Consider the following 22847-nt stretch of genomic DNA (forward strand, 5'->3'; position numbering starts at 1 on the left):
GCCTTGAGGAAGTAGCTTCATCAAGTAAGCATCCCAGCATTCTTGGGATGAACATGGCACAGTGCCCTGGCCAGGATATTAGGAAGATTCCTGCCACAGGGTATAACTGGGCCTTTACTTCCTTCTCATGATGTTAAGTGCAACCAATTCCAAAACTTTCAGCCCATGCTCTTAAAGTTCTGCCTTGATTTTAAGAGCAGAAGACATAAGATGGACAGGGCTCATCTCCGGTAGCCTCATCCACACACTGCAGAGCCCTCTGCACTTGCATCCATCCTGTGGTGGCACCAGTGTGCTGGGTGGGACACAGCCTGTCCTCTTTCCCACCAGCTTCTGAGATCTTAATTGTACGCTCACCCACACTCTGTGACTGAGTATTTCAAATTCAAATGGACCTCACTTATAGCATGTTTCTAAAAATTGTTCTGGAAATACTCTCTTCAGCTCAGTCACATGTCCCTGGGAACAAGCTGGCACTTTACAGCAGAGGTTTGTGTTATGGGAGGTGATGCCACTTACACCACTGGAGAGCTAAGTCAGCTATGGGGACTATGTAGTTCTCGTGTCCTGTTCCTCAGAGACACCTGGAGCTCTGTCTCCACAGGACCAATGAAAGGTCATCTGAAGGTACCCTTTAGCCACAACGACACATCTGGCCTCTGCCTAGCCCTGTGGGTCCTGATGCCCAGAAACAGTGTCCTCAGGAACATGAGCAGTGGCAGCACACCTGGAGGGCTCTAGATGAGGGCTTCCATGGGTACCTCAACAATGGCACTGAAATAAATGATCAGTGGACACCATAGTCCAGGTTATCAGGGATATAATCCAACACAGAGTGCAGCAGCCTGCCCCTGGGGCCACACTGCAGCTTCTCTACCACACAGAGGCTGAAAAGCAATGGGAAGGGAACTGCATTAAGCTCCTGAAGAAGAAAGAAGTATAGGACAGAGCCCCACGGCCCATGGCTGTCCTAAGAAGCATGTCACAGGGGTTTTCCACAATTCACACTCAGAGGCTGCCCTGCGAGCTGTTTCAAACTCAGAATAATCTTAGACCCAAATGGAAAATTTTAAAGTACCTAGAATCCAGAGGAAAACGCAAATAGATGCCTACAATTTATAGTAGGCTAAGATTTTTCTAGATACACCATCAATATAACAATACTTAAAAGACTCATGAAAACTGAAAATGTCTGCCCTTTGCACAACATGGTCCCAGGCTTGGGAGAAAATGGGAGCAGCCACTGAAGACTGTTCTGGAAGGCCGGGGACACTGGGTAGGTTCCTTATCCTACAAGGAGTTCTGAGTCATTCCCAGGGAAACAGCAGGCATCCTAGAGCTGACTGAACATGGTTCCTTTTAGAGCTGGTACCGACCTCAGGACTTCCTGGAAAAGTGAATTCCATGGTGGGGGTAAGGGAGGGAACCTAGCTTCCATCCTGTAGGTAGGGGATGTTCAGGCCACATGAGTACAAAAAGGGCGTGCTAGGGTCAACTCGGACCCTCTGATCAGAAGCTTCCAAAGGGTGAGTCTCTGGTTGAGGAGGGGAAGCCAGATGGAGGTAGGCCTAGGGAAGACTACTGTCTTCATCTGTTGAGACCTCCAGACTGCAGTGCCTCCTGGGGTCTCTCCTGTACCTTGTGAATGTGCTTTCTAACTCAAATACAGAGGGCTGGAGACCCACCCTCCCTGCAGTAAACTACATACTGGTTATGCCCTTCTCTCCCACTCCCACAGCAGTACTCCTTCAGGAAGGGCCAGAAATCCTTTGCATCACAAGAGTCAAGGACTCTGCTCAGAGAGCAATGGTAGCCTGTGCAAGGACAGGTACAACCAGACCCAGGGGACAAACCTAATGGACTGCCAGAAAAGGCTGCAAAAGCCTCACAGACAGGTAGCCCTAGAGCCCAACAAAAATATCACTTTAGCCACAACTTATTTCCTTCCCCATGGAGACCCACTTTCCTCAGGGAGGAGGACCAGCCTTTCCCAGTTGGGTCCTATAGGACCCTGGCTGGAACATCCATGGGTGCCCCAGAAGATCCATTAGGAACACTGCCAACATCTTCACAGCTCAATCACAGCATCTCCACCCCCCCGACCCCCAGGTCTCCATTAGACCTTGCACAGGGCTCCCTGTCTAAAAGCCCTACCACCCACCCATCTCTCCATCTTCCTCTCCAGCTGTCTGGGGCAAGTTCAGGGTTGCTCCCAGGGTTGCTGCAGTCATACACCAAACCTGCCCCTAGTGATGGTCATCTGGCCCAACCTTACCCACTGGGGCTCCTTGCTCTGCCTCACTGCACCCTGACACCTCTGAGCTCTGGGTTGCTACAGTTGACTGGGATCTCTCCTCTCCCCTCCTTCAAAAAGAGAAGCTTCACTAATGCCTCCACTGAGAAAGGTACTAATTGTCCAAGGAGCTCCCTCCATTCCTCAGCATCCTTGTCTCACCTGGGCAAAGGCCAGGCAAAAGAGAACTTGGCTCCATCCTATATGTTCATCTACCTCCTTGAAGGGCAAAGATAGTAGGGTTTGAGACCCCAGGAAGTCTATATAGGCAGCATCCCAACAAGTCTCATGCATTGATGCCCCCACCTCTGCCTTCCCTATTCTTGGTGGTTCCCAGTCTTCCTAGGGTATGAGCAGTGTCCTGTGGAAGCCATCTTGCCTACACAGGCAAGGAGCTAGAGACAGGTTAAGAGAACATGGTCTTAGCTCTGATCTAATGGTTGTTTATCCCAAACACTTCAGGGGATGGTAGGATGTGAGTTAGTGTTCAGCAAATGTGCCCAGGCAGCATGTTGGTTTCTACAGCTTGGATCCCTGTCACGTACTATATCTCTGCTCAAAACACCAACACAGTCCAGAGGGAAAAGTGGACACATGGGGACATGACCAAGTTCCAGGAGTACAAAGGACTCGTGAGACCACAGACCAGGCTCTCCTACAGAGCTACAAGGTCTAAAGGCAAAGTATCACCCTTGGAAGTTTGGCTACTAGTTCATCTCAGCATCCAAAGTAGTATGCTCCAGGCTGAGGCATCAGCATGAGCTTGGCAAGACGCTCAGGAAGACTTAGCTGCCAGATATGACCCATCCTAAAAGATCTTTAGGAATCCCAGCAGGAAGCCTGCCAAGGGTCTGGGCAACTCCTGTTCAGAGCCACCATTTCTAGCATTAGCAGGGGTTGGGGGAAGAGGCAACAGGCCATTTCCAATCCAGAAGGGTGGTAGCCCAGTACAAGGCCAGTACCCACAGAGATGCAGCTAGGACTGCCTCAGGCAGATTGTAGTTACCAGTATGCTGTCCTCGATGCACAAGGCAGGCCAACCAGGGCTGGGCATGGTTTGCAGGACATGCTTCCCCCTGGAAGCCCTCTTGGAATGAGCCAGTGGAGCACATGAAGCATTCATGCAGGGCTCAGGCCTAAGGATAGGAATCAATGACCAGCAAGGCTCATATTGTACATACAGAGGTCTGCCTGGCAGAGAGCCACTCCAGAAGCCATTCTGACTTCACCAAACTAAAGGAAACATCGTGCTTACCGTAGCTAACTCATCGAACTTGCCAAAGAGCTCGTTGAGCAGTTTCACCAGCTCCTGAGCTGTGCACTGGGATGCCAGACCTGTGAAGCCCACGATATCTGCAAACAGGATGCTGCAAGAGAAAAGCGGTACAGGCCACCTCTTCTCAATCACTCAGGAAATCAGGACCCCAGAGTTGTACAAATTTTTCCACTATAAACCATTTTCAAATAAATCACCCCATCGACTCCCCAGTGCAGGTTGGAAGACTTCCTCCTCCTCCTTACAGGCAAGAAGCCCTAGGCTCAGAGCAGTTCAAGATACTCCTCTTGGTCATAGCTGCTGGGCTGCTCAGAGCTGGCTATTCACTATGCTGACCCCTCACACCACACACGGAGCTCCTGCTGGCTACCCAGTAGACCTGTGCCCTTCCCATGGAGTTCACATGACTGATCATTGCATTGTGGCCAGGAATAATAAGTAGAGTGGCCAGCTTTTAAAAAGTGAGTTGGGGACCTGGAGAGCTTACTCAGTGGTTAAGAGCACTGACTGCTCTTGCAGAGGACTCGAGTTTGGTTCCTAACACCCACATGGCAGCTAACAAACATCCATAATTCCAGTTCCTAGGAGATTGGGCGCCCTCTTCTGGCCTCTGTGGGCATTGCATGCACGTGGTGCACACATATGTAAGCAAAATATTCATACACATAAATAAAAATAAATAATGTTTTTAAAGAAGTAAGTTGGGGCCCTTCCTAACACACTGTTTTCTTCCCCTTCTGCTACCTGAATGCAGGTGACCATCAGGCCCCAGGAGGGATATCAGAGCCTCACTGTGAAAGGGGTAGAATCCCTGAATTACTATGTAGAGGGGCCATGACTATATGAGACCTTCCACACACTGGGTATCTATTTATTGCAGAACTTGGGTCAGCCTCAAGAACATAGTGCCTGCCCAAGTTTCCAACAGATGGAAAAAGACTCTAAAAAGATATTTCCTATTGTTTTCTACCAAACTAAAACATACTCTTTGCAGAATACGTGAGAGGTTAAAAAAAAAATCATACAGTGCTTGTCTTTAAATTTTTTTTTATCTTTTTGAGACAGGGTCTCCCTGTAGCCCCAGCTGTCCTGGAACTCAATATGTAGACCAGGCTGACCTTGATCTCACAGAGATCACCTGCCTCTGCCTCCCAAGTGCTGGGATTAAAGGTGTGTACCACCATACCTGGCTCTTTAGACATTTTTTTAGCTTTAAGCTATATCTTAAAGCATGCTAATACATGATCCCAACCATATGTTTACCTTTGCTCCAATGTTCACAGCTTTTCTCTAACTTTGGGACTTTCAAAACCTAGACCACCACCCTGAAGACCCCTTCTCAGGAGTTATAGGCACCAAATAAAAGGTAATGACAACAGAGGGTGTCACCAAAGAAGAACCAGGCTGGAAAGCACAGGAGGGAAGCAATAGTCAGACCCGGACTCCAGCAGGACTGTTCCCACTCCACCAGCTACAGCAGAGGGAGTTTCAACCCTTCCTTGTGTCCATTTCTCATCTGTGAAATGGGAATAGCTCTAATGTTTATAATCATTTACAATAATTTTAAGTGCTATCATCCATGTATTAACTTGTGGGTTACTCATCTAGGGCCAGATTCCCTAACATTATTCTAGATGCTTAGAACTTACAAGAAGAGAAGATTCCAATAAACAACCCCATCCTTAGGAGGATTCTTTCTGGCTAAGGGAAGGGACATTTGAAGCACGCCAATGCACTTCATTTAATGGTGGTGAAAACAGGCAAGGAGATGGGTCAGACTGTACTGCCATACAAGATGGGCCAGGCGAACTCTGTGGGACAGGAAGAGGGAGGGGTAGAGATACTTTGGGAACAGGGTTCTGGGTAGAGGGAAGGACAAGTGCTGTTCCTTCTGTATCCTGTAGAATACAGAATTCCTGTCTTTTTATTTCAGCCTTTGAACATGCCATCCTGCTGACTTCTGGATCTTATTCCCATAAATCAGGCATTATCTCATTCAAGATCACTTCTAGATAAAGAGCCTTTTTCTCTTGCTGCTTTCAAATTCTCTCTGCATCTCGGCTGTTGTCATTTTAACTGTATCTTAAGGTGGGTCTTTGTGTTCATCCACCTTGTAGTGCACTTAGCTTCTTGGATGAGCAGGTTAATATTGTTGTTGTTTAAGGAACATTTTTGGTCACTATTTCTTCAAATATCCTCTCTTCCTTTCTTTCCTCTCCTGGGGAATCTCACTATGCATGCACTGATAAACTTAACAGTGTCTCACAGAGTTCTGAAATTCTTACCATTTCTTCATTCTTTATTTCACTGTTCTTCAGACCGGAAACTCTTGTTGGCTCTGTCATTAAGTTCACTGATTGCTTTCCTGTCTGCTCAGGCCAGCCACTGAACCCCTCCAGTGAATTTATCTTTTTTTTAAGTTGGAAGCTCTATTTGATTTTTAAGTCTATTCTGTTGACACTGTCTGGTGAGGAAGCATTGCCATAGTTTCTTTGGATTGTATAGACACAAGTTGTTCTTCGCATGTTTAAAAACACTGACTCAAAAGGCTGCCTAAGAAGCCCAATGTTGAGGCCTCCTCAGGAACAGTTTCTGCCGAGTGCTTTTGTTGTTGTTGTCCCATGTATGAGCCATACATACTTTTTTGTGGCATAACTAATATATTTCTACTGAGAACTGAATAGCACAACGGAACAACTCTGGAAATCTTGTTCTCCCCATCCCCATCTCGGGCCCCTGGTTATGACTGTTTGACACTGCTTAGAAGTTTTCCTAAACTGATTCTGCATAGACTTGGCCTTCTGAAATTCCCACACTTCTGCCTAGACCTTTTCACAGCACCCCACGTTCATCTAGTCCCCAGTGTTCCCTTCATTCTTTTTGGTCACCTTGTTACTTGCCTCGACTGTCATCTCTGCCTCAAACATCAGTCATGTTAACCCATCACCATGGACTGTTTCCAACGAAGGTGCTGAGCAAAACCTGGACACAGGGCTGAGTGAAGACCGCTCAAGAAGGCAATGAAAGGACTTCCCAGGGAACCCTCAGTTCTTTCAAACACTGGTGATTCTGAGAGCAGAGCTTTGAAGGAGCACCAGTCCCAATCTCAGCCCTGAGAGGCCGCCAGGGGGCTGGCTCTTGTGATTATGACTTGGTTTTTCAAAACTACTGTAGAGCTAAGGGGAGGATGCACCCAGAGCAAGTTAAAAAGCAATAAATATACAAGTAAAAAAATCAAAAAATTTAAAAAATGAGTTATATTTGAGGAGGAAGCATAAAAATTTACATCATGTTAATTAGTAGAGGTGATAAACATTACCATTGAAATCTACCCGGCGATTTTATATCCATACACAGGTGCCAAGTATCCAAATGCAACCAAATATGACTAGTAATAATCAGATACATACAGATTAGAGCTGCATGTGACAACATCTAAGTGTTATTAGCAAAAACAATGAGTCTATAAGAAACAGTATATTTTAAAACGAAATGGAGATCTTTTCTAAAGGTTAAAAACTCATTCAATTTTATGTACAGAGTTTATACTGAGATCAATATTGTGTAACTGTATTAATACAACTGTGAATCTAAAAATTTTATAGCCACTTTTGAAAGAGATGCATCTTTGCTCTAGAAATTGTTATTGAGTATGTTTAAGCTGTAATGAAATGCCTCTTCTAAAAAATAAAAAATAAAATAAAATAAATGTTAAAAAAAAGACGCTGAGCTTTTGCTCTTGATATTTAGTTGTTTCAAAGAAATATTCCTGGGTCATTGCAGGAATTTGGTTAATCACCAAGTTTGATATAATTCCAGCCACTTTCGCTTTTGCTGCCATGAAATCATTACCAAAACCAATACCATGGAGTTTGGTCCCCTTTTTTTCTAGGATTTTTACACATTTCAGGTTTTAATCAATTTTAACTGATTTCACATATGGTATCAGGTAAGGGTCCAGTTTCATTAATTTGCATGTAGATATTCAGTGTGTCCAACGCTATTGAAGATAACCCCTTCCTTACCCTGTACTTTACTTCTGTACTTTCCTTACCCCTTCCTTACCCTGTACTTTTACTTCTGGGCTCTTTACTCTGCTTTATCTCTCTTTTTTTGTTGTTGATTTTATTCTATGTGTACAAGTGTACTGCCTGCATGTATGTAAGTGCACACTTGTCGTGCAATGCCGTGGAGGTCAGAAGAGGGCATCACATCCCCTGGAACTGGAGTTACAAACCATTGTTAGCCACCACGTGGTTGCCGGGAATTGAACCTGGGTCCTCTGCAAGAGCAGTCAGTGCTCTTAACTGCCGAACCATTGCTCCAGGCCCCCTGTTTCATCTTTCTGCTTTTATACCAATACCACACTGTTCCAAATCACTGTAGCTCTGCAATATGATCTGAAGTCAGAAAGTACGATGCCATTATGACCTGAAAGAGACAGTATGATTCTCTTATTAAGACTTTTCTGTGACCTTGTGTGATCTGTCCTAGACCAGGATTAACATGTACACATACTGAACACTAAAAATTCTTTCCACTACAGTTATTTGAAAACCTTTGGCTAACTTTTCTCACATTTATTTATTTATCTATTTAATGTGCATGTGGGGGGTGTGCTTATATGTTACAGTGCACATGTGAAAGTCAGAGGACAACTTGCAGGAATTGGTTCTCTCCTCCCACCATGTGGGTTCTGGGACTTGAACTCAGGCTGTCAAGCTAGGCAGCAAGCTCCTTTTGCTAAGTGAATCATCTCACCAGCCAGATTTTTACGTTTTCCGTGATCACAACTAAAACAATTTACCTTAATATATGTAATAAATATGTATTAATATATTTACTTTTATCAAGGAGATTCCATTCCTTGCACCACTGTGTTACCATTAAAGATTCATTCTGACCTTTTAGCATTTTTTCACAAGTGGTCACAAACTTCACAAACTTCCACATCTTTCAGTTATCTGACAGGGTCTTTGTCTCTCCTTTATTTCTGAAGGAGAATTTTTCCAGACATAGTATTCTTGGTCGACAGAATTTTGTAGATGTTGTTGTTCCGTTTTCAACACTGTAAATGTATCATCTACTCCCTCTGCCCTTCAGAGTTTCTGCCAAGAGCTCTACTTGCAAACCTAATGGGGATTCTGTTGTTTGTGACAAAGGACTTTTCTTTTGTTGCTTTCAAAATTCTCGCTTTGTCTTTAGCTTTTCAGAATCTCATGCTGCATCTTGACATCGATTTCTTTAGGTTTATTTTATTTGCTATCACTGTGTTTCCTGTTTCTGGATGCCTCTCTCTGTAGCCGTGTGTCCATCTGAACAGTTTTTAGAAATCAGCTCAGTGGTCCCTTTCCCCTCTCTTCTTCAGTAATTCCTATAACACGTGCTTTGGCCCAATGATCATTTCTCCTAATTCCCTTAAGCTTTCTTCATTCCTTACCATTCTTTCTTCTTTTGGACCTTCTTGCTGGCACCTTCCAGGAGCCTGTCTTCCAGTTCACTGACCTTGTTTTCTGCTGGGTCATCTGTTCAGCTCTAGGGAATTTTTAGGTTCAGTTGTTACGATCTTAGGCTTCGTAGTTTCTGCTACTCTGCGTTTCTATTTCTTTGTTGAAATTCTCATTTTTCTCGTTCTTCGCTGAGCATCTTTATGAGAGTTTTTAATCTTTTGTCAAGCAATTCATTTAAGTTCGTTTCATTAAGGCCAACCAGCATCTGGAGATGTGTCTCGTTCCTTTGTTTGGGGTACGTCTGCTGGTTCTTCATTTCCCTTGACTCTCTCCATCAGAAAAAGCGGGTACCCTGACCAGCCTTCGGAGACCAGCCTCACATAGGAGAGCAACCCCATCAGTCATCTTAGCCAAGACGCCCAGGCCTTCTACCCACTCTTCGTCTCTCCAGTAGACAGCTGTGACTTGGCTGTTCACTCTGTCCTGAGCAGGACGTACGTGGAGTAAGTTATGGCATCATCCAGTGAAAGCCCCACCTCTCTTCTCCCCAACAAAGCAGGCTGAGGTAGACTGAGTCAGACTCCTCAGAAATCCAGGACTGAATGACAGATGCTGGTTCTTTGGGCAGCCCCAGGAAAATTGGGGACTGGTCACCCTGATCAATTCTTTCCCTTTCAAGGGGGAAGCTGCAGAGCTAGTCTGCATGTTTGCTTCTTTTTTTGCTTTGTTGAGCAGGCAGCAGGCCAATGATGTCTGCTACTTCATGTCACCAGAAAGCCCTCAATTTTGATGCCCTCCCACAGTGTGCCCCTGGAGGTTCTCCTTGAATCATTCTGGTAGTTGGTTCATCCCAGCAAGTAGCTGGGTCACTGAATCATGCCGTTCCCCACTAACAAGGAACAGTAGGTGAAATAAGGAAAGTAAGGCAAATGCTAGTGTCAGCTCACCCTGCATCCAGTCCCTGCCTGCCACTCACTGACCAGGGTATCCTGGACATTTGTTTCATGTGACTGAAACTCAATTTCCCGACTTCTCCAATGCAGGTAGCAATGCCAGCTGCTCACAGGAGTGAGAAGATAGCAACAACTAAGAATCCTGCAGGGAGGTTCTGAGCCCTACTTCTGGAATCATCCAAGCTCAAATGCTGGCTCTGTGGCTGTTTTCAACAGCTGGACCGTAACCCTACACCACTTCAGCATCCTTGTGTGTGGAAAGAGGACAGCACTGGTCCCTACTGAACCTCATGACAGCAGGGGGAGTGAAAGAATTCACAGGGCAGCGTCTGTGAGCTGATTAGCCACGCTGGCTCTGCCCCAGGGATGGGTTATACCTCGATGGTTCACAAGCCTCAACTTATTTGTGTCTGGCCAGTTCTGTGCTGCCCAACACAGAGTTTTTCATGTGCTTTTGTGTCTTTAGAGGCCAAAGGCAGGGAGGCCTGACATCCAACAACCAGAAGAGTCAGCAAAGAACAGCTAAGAAGAAAGGTTGGGTGTTTTGGGTCCACCCAACACCATTTCCTACCTGTGTGACACTTAAGCTGTGACAATCCCAAATAGGTGACTCAACTCTTCTAAGTACATTAAATTATAACAAAAAGTATTCTTGAAAGAATATACAATATGCTAAGACAGATACTTTCAAACTTTCAATTGAATCTTTTCAAGCAAGCAAGCAGACTTCAGAGTGTTCACAAGCTGGTTCACATAGAGGGCTCGGTTTCCCTGCCTATGAAATGGGAACCACAGCTCCTACCTCTTAGGGCTGAGAAGATAAAGAGACTGAGGAAGAGGAACCCAACCCAGACCAGGCATCAACTAGAACAATACTCTGCCATTACTCAGAAACAGTGAATCCACAGTCCAGCTACCACTGCTCAAACCTAGTCTTGGGACAGAGTTCTGACTCCAGTCAGCACAGGAAGTGCAAATATTGAAGGAAGAAATGTGAAAAAAAACGGTGGCATGTGTCACCTAAGAAGCCACAGCCCCCTCCACGAGACGAGCTCCTCCACAGGGCAGCTGCCCACCCAAACTTCTTGACCTCCCCTCTCCCCTGAACTACTGTGATCTGCCAACGTCCCCCATCCCCCATCTTCCCCAAGTGTCTCTCTCCTCATCTCTTCCATCCACTTCCCAGCTCCTCCATTCCCTCCCTACATCATCTCCTCTGCACTGCAGCCTCCCCTCCACCCCCACCCCAGTGTACCACTGAGCTGGATCAGGGCTAGCCCTACCTCACGTTGTCATGTCTCTGGATGTAAATCTTGTGGAAAATCCTCTCAGGGGGCTTCAAGAAGTCTTCCTTCATCTCCATGGCAACATTCCGGGGCAAGAGGCTCATGAGCAGCCGCTCCTAGATAGGAGAGATAGTCCCTCATCAGACATCAAGGACTTCCCATTCCTGCTGGGGTGGGTGAGGAGCTAGCTGCTTTCAGTGACAGACCACAGAACCTGCTCAGACAAGCCAGCACATGACCAGGCCTGCAGACTCTGTCCAGACCCCAGAGGCCTGTGGGTCCACACTCAAACCTGGACTGCCACTGAGCAAGTAACTGGCTCCAGGAGCCTGGCCCAGCATAGGTGGGCCTGGCTTCCTGCACACACCACCACAACTCCAGCCCTGCACACTGCTCTTTGAATGTAGGGCACTCTGAGCTTCAGTGCAGAGTGGGTTACAGCCCAGGAAATGCCACTGTCTCCGACCAAAGCCGCCAGGACACCTCTCCTCACCCTCTACTATGCTAACAGGAGTCCTCCAGATTGGTTTATAGAAGTCTGTCTACCCAGGACATACAGACTCCTTGTTACAGATATAAGCTCAGGGACTCTCTCTCTCTCTCTCTCTCTCTCTCTCTCTCTCTCTCTCTCTCTCTGTCTCTCCCCCCTCCCCTGCTCCCTCTCCCTCTCCCTCTGCTTCTCTCTCTCTCTCTCTGTCTTCCTACGCTCCCTGATCTCTGTAGGGCAATAATTTTCTTTCTCCCACAAGAGAAAAAGAATAAATGTTTAGGTTTTTCAAGGAAAGCTGTGGCACCCTGAAGAATCCATTCCTTTCCCCTTCCCAGGCCTTGGTTTCCTGTCTGGACCAACAGTGTAGGTTGGACTCCCTTCCCTGACCTCAGCCCTGGCTGGCCCTGACCTACTGGGCACAGCCCTGTGTCTGAGAGGCCGATCTGCAGTGTAATGGCCTCTGTTTTACCTCAGGTCCCTCATGCCCTAGTCCATATTGCCTTGCAAACAAAGACAAAGATGGTGTTTAAATCACAAGAACCAGGAAGAACATCACACTGACAAGAGAGGATGAGGCTGAAGAAGAGGCTCAATTCCAGTCCTGATGGCCTGGAGGCTACTCCTTGGGTCCCTGGCTTGTCTTGTCTGGACCGGTATCCTGGTCATTTTCCCTCTGGAGACTTCAGCAGCCACATACATGCATGAGATGCATCCTTCCCTGACAGTCTCCAGCCCTTGGGGCTGAGTCTTTCCTAGTCCACAGTCCACTGTGATGTGAATGCCACATGCCTGACTGGAGTAACTGCCACCCTGCAACTTTCTCGGGTGTCCATGCTTCTGTGTCCATAGTCCATCAGAGCAACAGCCAGGAGGTTAATGGCTCCAGGAAGTGCTATCTATGTAAGGGCCCTTCCCTTCTATTCCACTCCAAGGACAGCAGTCAACGTGCATGGCTCTTCCTGTGACTGAATGACATACTGGGCACACTGAGATCTTCTGGAAAGCTACTAAATAAGCATGGAGTGAGAAAACCAGGATCAGCACTGGAGGCTGGTTAGATAAATGTAATTACCACTATACTACAGAAACTTGACTTGATTTATGGCTGAATTTGTATATCTAAAAGAGACTTCCTTGACTCCTGCCAAAGAGCCTATGGCCTAGCCATATGTCTGAGCAAAGTGGAGTGTTGTTCTGAGGACCTACCCACACCAGCCCCACCCAAGCTTCCACCACAGTTCCCATGAAGTTCAGCTCAGCTCTGGATGAAGCCAGACATGCAGGAAGGGAAGCTGTTGAAGGATGGACCACCTTGACAGGTTGGGTCACACAGGGAGAAGACACTAAAGTATCCAGGCCACACTGCTCAGGCACAGAAAGGCACCCTGCATAGGGAATAGAAGATACAGCAGGACTGATTCTCTGAAGTCATCAGATCCTTTCCCAGACTACAGGTCTCTAGGGATGCAGCCCAGGATGAGGACCTCTGAAAGGGTCAACTGCTGATCACCAGCAGTGCTGGGCTGGAAGTTCTTCGGGTGGTAGTCAATGATAGGCCAGGAATCAATAATGCAAGTACCTTGGAACGTCCAGAGAATGTCACAGTCCTGAAATTCAAAAGCACAGGCCAGGTGGGAACACAGAGACAGCTACACAAACCTAGAAGGCCACAGGAAAAGGCTGTGAGGAAGGATGCGACAAATTCTGTGCTCTTCACAATTACCTCAGAGTCATGGGGAGAATGGGCAGATGAGGCAGATGCAGGCTCAGAATGCAGCACCTATGCAGCCTAGGCAAGGCCCTGAGAAAGTCACACAGGAGTCCCCCAAGTACTGAATCCAAAATCCCAGTGAAGGTACCTCAGTGTCCTCAGGCCTAAGAGGTGAGGAAAATAGACGGCAGAAATCAGGATCCACTGCCTGGGCCTAGTCCCATAGCATAGTGGTCAGTGTGTGGCCACCCGCCAGCACCCCACCTTATCACTCTAGCACTCAGCTTGCTGCCTCTCACATCTGTCTCTCACCTTCACCTCTCAAGTGTGAAAGTGACCCAAAGTGAAATCAATCCAGAAAAATTCTGTCCCTCACTCACAAGTCGCCTCACACTTATCTTCACAGTCAGTGATCTTCATCCCCCAACAGCCCTAGAACATTCTCATCATGAGCCTACAGGGAGGCCTTAGTGCATTGCCTTGCTACTCTGAAGTTGCCATCGGGACAAGGAAACAGAGCTATAGACCAAGAGGCTGGACCAGCCAGGCAAGGGGAGAATGCCCTCCAGGGAACAGAGGAGTACCAGAGTCACAGGTGTCAGCCCAGAAGGAAGAGAGAAAAGCTGTTGGACCCTAGCATACAACCTCTAGCACAAGGCTCGGAAGCCCTTCACATGGAAGGCTGGGCTGTGGCATGGGTGCAAGAAATAGCCATGGAAGTCAGTGGCCAGCTGGCTGCCCTGACCCATACTGCACTGCAACCATCATTTTCATCAGCCTCTTGGATACCAGGGTTTTCCAGCCTCCTAAGCAGCTTAATGTGGACAAGAAGATAAGAGTTCTGACCCCCCTCCAAAAAAAACCCACAAGATAAAGTAGCTTATTCACATAATAAAAATAATGAATACCTGAAATTAGTTTTCAATCTCAAACCCAACCCTGAAGCCCCAACACGAGCATCAGGAACAGGCTATAATAGCAATAAATTTTAACCAACAAAATAAGAACAAAGGGGAAAAAAAAAAGGAACGAAAGTTATTACGAACTATGAAGGCTATGGTCAAAACCTTAACACATTTACCCTGATTATCAAAATGTGTCTATATATATTTATATTTCCCAGCAGTAGGGTTACAGAGGCAACTAATCACACCCACCTTTTCTACATGGGTTCTAGGGATCCACACTTGGGTCTTCATGCTTGAGCAGCAGGTACTTTACCCACTATGACATCGCTCCAGCCCAAAACTGAATATGTCAATGAAGATCAGGAGGACTTTGCTTTGGAGTAAATGGAAGAGTGCTTCTCCCTGCTTCTCTCACAGAGCTCCAATAAAAGTCATAGATGCTCCACATCCAACACCATACAATTGAACAGTGAAAAGAAGGCAGAGATCATGGACCAAGACATGGCTTAGAAATGAGTTCTCCAGGGTTTCTGTTTGCATCATGGATCCCAGACATAGAACTAACCGAACAATAAGGAACTCAGGAGGCCACTGGGCACAAACAAAAAGAAAGAGTGGCAAAGGATGCCTTCTCTAGCCCAAAGGCCAGAACAGAACAGCTCAAAAGATGAAACCTTTAGACAGGAAGCAGTCTACTCCAGGCCAAAGATACTGAAATGTCTATGCCCTGGTCCTGTCCATACCAGCAAAAGTCAAGCAGAGAAAGAGAAGCCAGACCTCCACTCCTCCCTTAGCACTGGGTCAGAAAAGGACAGAGGTCCTCTTTCATCTCCAGACCATAATAATGCTACAATTCCCTTCCCCTGCTAGCATGATGTCACAGAAAACCAGGCCAAACACAAGACCCAAATAAAGACACAGAGCCTCATACAGCATGCCCCAGACGTGCAGGTTCCAGTGGAATACCATCATTTATCTACCAAGAGACAGAACAAGCCTAATCAATGCTCAGTGAACAAAGACAGCTAACACATACCAACATCGAGAGGACAGAGATACTAGAATAGCTAACAATTTTTTTCCAATTAGCTAACCCCTGAGACAAAAGTGCCACTACTACACCAATAACAATAGTTTGCTAGGCCAGTCATTGTGGTTTATTTAGCTAATAAAAATTTTAAAGCAGCTATTATAAGAATTATGAAAGAGGCTAGGAAGATGAATCGGTGGGTAAAATGCTTGTTGCACAAACATAAAGGCCTGAGTTCAGCTCTCCCACACCCACACAAAAGTGAAACATATCAGTAAGCCCAGCAGGATCGGCTCAGTCAGAGACAGATCTTGACAGTGGGAGGGAGGAGGGCTCAGAGCTCTAGGTTGAATGAGAGACCATCAAAAGGTGGACCTGATTTTTTTACAGAGGCCAAAAATATATATATTGATGGAAAGACAGCATCTTCAACAAATGTTACTGGCAAAACTAGATATCCATATTGTGCTCAGTAACTTCAATTGTCAACTTGACACAGTTGGGAAGAGGGAGCCTCAGAGAACTTCTTCCATCAGGCTGGCCTGTGGTGATGACTGTGAGGTATTTTCTTGATTGTTGAGAGATATACGAGGGCCCAGCCCACTGTGAGTGATGCCATCCCTGGGCAGGTGGTCCTTGGTTATTTAAGAAAGCATACTGAGCATGGGCCAGAGGAGCAAGCCAGTAAGCATTGTTCCTCACACTCCTATCTCCAGATTCCTGTCCTGCTTAAGTTCCCACCTTGGTGTCTCTCAGAATGGACTATCACTTGGAAGAGTAAGATGAAATAAACCCTTTCCTCCTCAAGTTTGGTTAGGTCAGTGTTTTATCACAGGAATAGAAAACTAGAATATAAATTGGTACCAGAGAGTGTGATATTGCTATGAAGGACTTGACCATATTTTGAGAGGACTGTGGAAATGTTTGGTACCTTGGCCTGGAAAAGCCATTGAGTGCTTGGAGCTTAGTGAGCTGTTCTGTGGGAGCATGGAGAAATGCAGATGATGGAGGCCTGGCCTATGGAGTTTGAGAGGGAAACTAAGACTCTATCTGGGTCATTTATGTGATATATTTGTATTTAGAATTTATAAAATTTTTTTAACTTAGACAATCAGTGCTGCTCAGCTGAGGCTAAAGTTCATCTGTGAATAATAAGAGATCAGCATCACTCAGGTGAAATCTTCTAGAAAGTATTTCCTCAGGATCAGCACACAGGTGCCGTGGTCCAGAGGGGGCCAAGGATGCACATCAAACTGGCAGCAGAACTTGTAGAGTAAGAGTCTCCAACTTGGTACTGTATTTGGTGACAAAAAAAGGCTGCAAAATTGAAGGGGTCATGGACAGAAGCTGGAGCTTTTCACCCTCTATGAGGCCAGAAGAGGTCACTGTTGAAGGTACAGCCTCAGTTGCATGAAGACCCCCCAGGATTGAAGAGGTCATGGAAAAAAGCCAAGATATAAGAATGAAATGAGATTCTTATCTCTTATCCTGCACAAAACTCTACTTCAAAAGGATCAAGGACCTCAACACAGGACCTGATACTGTGAATATGACAGAGGAGAAAGTAGGGAATGCCCTTCAACTTTAAGCACAAGAAAAGACTTTCTGAAGAGGACCCCAGAAGCTCAGGCATTAAGACCAACAATTGACAAATGGGACCTTGTGAAACTAAAAAGCTTCTGTAAAGCAAAGAACACAATCATTCAAGTGAAGAGGCCGCTTACACAATGAGAAGAAAAGGTTTACCAGCTATACATCTGACAGAGAATTAGCATCTAGAATATATTAAGATTTTAAAAAACTAAACACCAAGAAAACAAACAATACAATTAAAATTGGGGTATATAACAAAAAGAGAGTTCGAAAAGAACATCTTTATCCATCAGAGAAATGCCAATTAAAACTAATTTGACATTTCATCTTACTCCAAGCACCATGGCTGAGGTTGTCATCACCATTAACAACAAGAAGTGTTGGCATGAATGTGAGGAACGCTTATTCAGAATTTGTGAGACTGAAAACTTATGCATCCACTATGGAAATCAGTATGGTTTCCTCAAAAACCTAGAAATAGATCCACCATATAACCAGCTATACCACTCCTGAGACTATACCCCAAACCTTGTATCTTATTACAGAAATGCTATTCATCCATGTTCATTGCTGCTCTATTCCCAATAGCCAGAAACTGGAAACAGTCTAGATGTCCAGCAACTGACAAATAGATAATGAATATGTTGCACATATTTAGTGATAAAAAAGGAAATGGGAGGGGGTAGAGAGATTGCTCAGCAGTTAAGAACACTGACTGCTCTTGCAGAAGAGGCGGGTTCAGTTCCCAGCATCCACATGGTGGCTAGCAACCATCCTCCATAACTCCAGTTGCAGGGGATTCAATGCCTTCTTCTGACCTCCATGGGCATTGCACAACATGGGTGCATTTACATACCTCAGGCAATACACTCGTACACATAAAATAAAAGTAATTAAAAAAAATTTTAAAGGAAATTATGAAATTTTCAGGCAAATGAATGGAACTGGGAATAATCCTTCTGTGTGAGCTAACCCAGACCATGAAAGACAAACACCACACATTTTCTCTCATATGTGGATGCCAGCTTTAAGTTTTTAGATATGTGTGTTTAAATTGAACTACCTATAGAAGTAGTAAGGGACCATATGGGCCTTCAAAGAAGAGGGGATTGAACACAGGTGTAAGAAAGAGAAAAAAGAAAGAATGGAGCAGAAGAATCAGGTGGAGAGGGGGCAGTGAAGACGAGAGAGTATGGGGAGGTTAGCTACACCAAAGACCTTGGGAAAACCCACTAGTTTAGAAGCTTCCTAAATATATATGAGAGAGGGAGAGGGAGGGAGGGAGGGAGGGAGGGGGAGAGAGAGAGAGAGAGAGAGAGAGAGAGATTAAATAGACTTATCCCATAATGGGACAACAATGCCTCTCACAGACAACATAGACTACCAGATAAAAAGACATTAATCTCTGGCCTGCACATGCACATGCACAAGCATGGGTACCAGACACACATACACACACACACATACACACACACACACAAACACACACACACACATACACACACACATACACACACACATACACACACACACATACACACACATACACACACATACACACACACACAAGGTGGGTAGATTCATGGGTGAATAGTTAAAGATGTACAGATAGGTGGATGGATCGATGGGTGGATGGGTGGGTAAGTAGATGGAAGGGTGAATGGATCAGTGAGTGGGTGGGTGACTGAATCCTTGGACCAACCAATAACACACACCCTGGAGTCTGATGTTTGTGTCCACAAGTGCTGTTCTTCTTCCATTTCCCATCAAGAGGTTGAATCCCTCCACTACACGCACACACACACACACACACACACACACACACACACGCACACACGCATACACACACACACGCACACACACACACACGCACACACACACACACGCACTGCAATGGCCTAAGGCAAGGGATTGTGGAGATTAGAAACGGTATCATATCACTTGGGGTGGAGCTAAAATAGAAAAGATTAGAGGTCAAACACCACTATTCTTTCAGCTCAAACACATACACACACACATACATACACACACACACACATACACACACACACAGACACACACATACACACACACATACACATACACACACATACACACACACATACACATACACACACATACACACACACATACACATACACACACATACACACACACATACACATACACACACATACACACACACATACACATACACACACATACACACACACATACACATACACACACATACACACACACATACACATACACACACATACACACACACATACACATACACACACATACACACACACATACACATACACACACATACACACACACATACACATACACACACATACACACACACATACACATACACACACATACACACACACATACACATACACACACATACACACACACATACACATACACACACATACACACACACATACACATACACACACATACACACACACATACACATACACACACATACACACACACATACACATACACACACATACACACACACATACACATACACACACATACACACACACATACACATACACACACATACACACACACATACACATACACACACATACACACACACATACACACACACACACACCCCTACACATATGCGTATACCAAACACATGCCAAAAAATACATATTGTAAGAATCTTTAACAAGATGTTAGCAATTTGCCTATACAAAAAAAAAAGAAATATATTCTAACCAAATGAGATTTAATCCAAGAATGCAATGTGGTTCAATACTGAAATATCAATCAATGCTATATCTCAAACAGCAACACAAAGAATAACACCTAGCAATTAATACTGATATAGAATCCACCATATTGTATATAGAAACCACATTTAATTGTGATGAAAATTTTCATAAAAAGAAGAATAAAGAACTCATAAAGACCATCCCCTCCCCCGAAACCCACAGGGGACAGCATACTGAAAGGTGGAACTTCAAGTGCTTTCACTGAAACAAGGCACAGATGATGACTCTCATCACACTATAAGGTGTAGCTAGTGCACTGAGGTAAGAAAGATCCAGAATAGAAAGTAAGAAATACAGAGCATATGGTGGTCTCCATATAAAACGCAAAGAAAAGAATGCTGTAAAACAAAACACACCTAGAACAAGTAACTGAGTTCAAAAAGTCAGAGCAGAAAACTCAACATTGAAGAGCACGCTGCGGGTCCAGCTAGCAGAGATGAGCACCTGGACACTGACACTAAACCACCACGTCATTTACAACTGCTCAAAAATGAAGTACCCAGGTCTAAACCTAATTTTAAAAGTATAGAATTTGCATGCTGACAACTGCAAGACACCGATTAAAGAATCAGAGAGTCGCTAAATAAATGGACCAGTATACTTTATTCATGGATGGAAGACTCAGCATACAAAGGACGGAAATCTCTCCAGACTGATACCACAAATTCTATAAAAATCCAAGCAATGTCTAGTAGACAAAGCCAAGCTTATTCTAGATGGAAAGGAAAAGGAGAAAAGTTGCTAACATTTGATAAAGGACAGAGGGATGGAAGGACTACAATATTGGTGAGGTAGCACTACTGGTAAAACGATAAACAGTTTGGATAATGGAATAAAGTCTAAAATCCACACACACATGTTCAGATATTTTTACAAAAGTCCAAAGGAAATTCAATAGAGCAAGGGCAATGTTTCAACAATGCAATGCTAATTCAATCAATACTACATCCCACAACAGCAAGATACAGAATAAAATAACATATAGCAAATACTGATAAAGAATACAACAAAATAAAATGTTTATTTGTTTAATTGGTTACCCATAACCAAGAAAGAAACCTTAACCTTAACCTCATGGCTTATGTAAATATTATTTAAATTATACAATGCCTATTTATCTGTTAACTAAAAGTCATAACTCTGTTAGAAAAACATGTAAGAGACAATCTTCAGGAACTAAGACTAGACTCAGGGTTCTCAGACTTGATTTTAGAGCAATAAAAAGAAAGAAAATATTGATACAGTCAACAACTCAAATGGCCCATAATAGAAAAAATGATAAATTTCATCAAAATTTGAAATGTTTGTTCAACAACAACAAAACAAAACAAAAACCTCTTAAAAGGATGAAATGACAAGGCACAGGCCTAGAGAAAATATTGTCAAGTCACATAACCAACAAAGAACTGTTGTCTAGAACATATAGATGCTCAAAGTTCATCAGTTTAAAAAACTTCAGATCAGAAAATGAGAAAGAGCAGTTATGTTGTTTCTCCATAGGGATATAAATTGTTCAACCACTTTGGAAAATAGTTTTGCCATGTCTCAATAAATATGTAAATGCCATATGCCCCAGCACCTATTTCTAGGTATTTATGCCAGAGAAATTAATACTTATGCATATGAAAACCTCTACAATGAGTTAAAGTCCCAAACTACAAGCAACCAAGATGTTCTTCCTAGAATGGTTAAACACACTGTGCTAACAGCCACACTTTGGACTACCACTTAGCAATAAAAAGGAACAAACTATTGATATAGTCAACAACCTGGATGAATCTCCAGAAAATTAAGTTGAGTAGAAAAAAAAAAAAAAAAAAGACAACAGGTTCATGGTGCCAGCTTAAGAATGACGGTGGGTAGAGGGAAGTGGGTGTGGCTCTGAGGGGCAGTGAGAGGGCTCCCTGGGCCCGTGGTTAGGTGTCTTGGCCATGGGTATTCTTGTGACACTGGACCAGTTTGGTAAGATGGAACCATTGGGGGATGGGGAAAAGGCACATAAGATCTCTGTATTATGCTCAATGACTATGTGTGAATCTACAAATAACTTTTTTTAAAGTTAAAATTAAAAAACAAAAACAGAGATTCTGAATATGGACATCATGACTTTACACAATCCTGGTGGGAACAGGATATGATCAAGCACTCTTGAAAACAGTTCAGCAGCTCCTCACAATGTTAGTTACCCCATGACCAGCAACACCACTCCTAGATATTTTCCCAAGAGAAATGAAAAGATGTGTCCACAGAAAGGTCTACACAAGTTTACATGGCAGCATTATTTATAATGTCCAAAGCCAGGAAACAACTCAACTGTTTACCAAACTGAGTGAATAAACAAATAGCCAGGCATGGTGGGAGGTGGAGGTAGGAGGATCAGGGATTCAAGGTCAGTTTCAGCTATACAGTGAGTTCCAGGCCAGCCTGAGTGTCAAAAGATCCTGCCTCAAAAAAAAAAAATTGTTTTCAATTAAATTAAATAAAAAATGGGATCCGTCCTCTGTCCCCCTCCAAATGTGGTCCATCTATATAATGGAATAGAACTTGGCCATGAAAAGGAACAAAGTACTACCTCCTGGAAACACCTTGAAATCCTCATATTAGAGGGAAGTAGTCAGTCACAAAGGCTCACATTTGACCTGGTTCCACATGTATGAAATACCCAAGATAGTTAATTCCACAGAGACAGAAAGTGGGTTAACGTGTGCCTACGTATGGCAGAGGGACAGGTGAGGGTATAATGGGAATGACTGATAATGGACAGAAGGCTGCTATGGTGAGTAAGAAAGATATTCTAAAATTGGACTGTTGTATAATTCTACACTAATCCTAATAAGAGCATTTAAAACATATTTAATGTATATGTTAAACAAGCTTCACATATAAGGTCAAGATTATATAAACATATTAAGTAAAATAACATGTAGGACTAAGATAATTCTACATAATGGAAATAATTGTGTAAATATTGAAAAAAAGCATTTAATTGTTTTGATATTTCAATTGGGCTTTATAATGTGCAAATTATCAATAAGACTGTTTTAAAAATGAAGTATCAATAACAATTG

At 44.1% G+C, this 22847-nt stretch overlaps 1 protein-coding gene across 1 annotated transcript in view; it reads right to left on the reverse strand.

The window, feature by feature from the left end:
• Positions 1–22847, reverse strand: part of Adcy1 (adenylate cyclase 1) — a 127613-nt gene that overhangs the window by 78621 nt on the left and 26145 nt on the right. The window contains exons 3-4 of the mRNA XM_008842188.3: positions 11256–11374; positions 3549–3660 (exon numbers count right to left, since the gene is read on the reverse strand). Coding sequence (XP_008840410.1) covers positions 3549–3660; positions 11256–11374 — 231 coding nt within the window. The remainder of the gene's footprint in view (positions 1–3548; positions 3661–11255; positions 11375–22847) is intronic.

Source organism: Nannospalax galili, unplaced genomic scaffold, assembly GCF_000622305.1.
Source record: "Nannospalax galili isolate Female #2095 unplaced genomic scaffold, S.galili_v1.0 scaffold321, whole genome shotgun sequence".
Classification (NCBI taxonomy): domain Eukaryota; kingdom Metazoa; phylum Chordata; class Mammalia; order Rodentia; family Spalacidae; genus Nannospalax; species Nannospalax galili.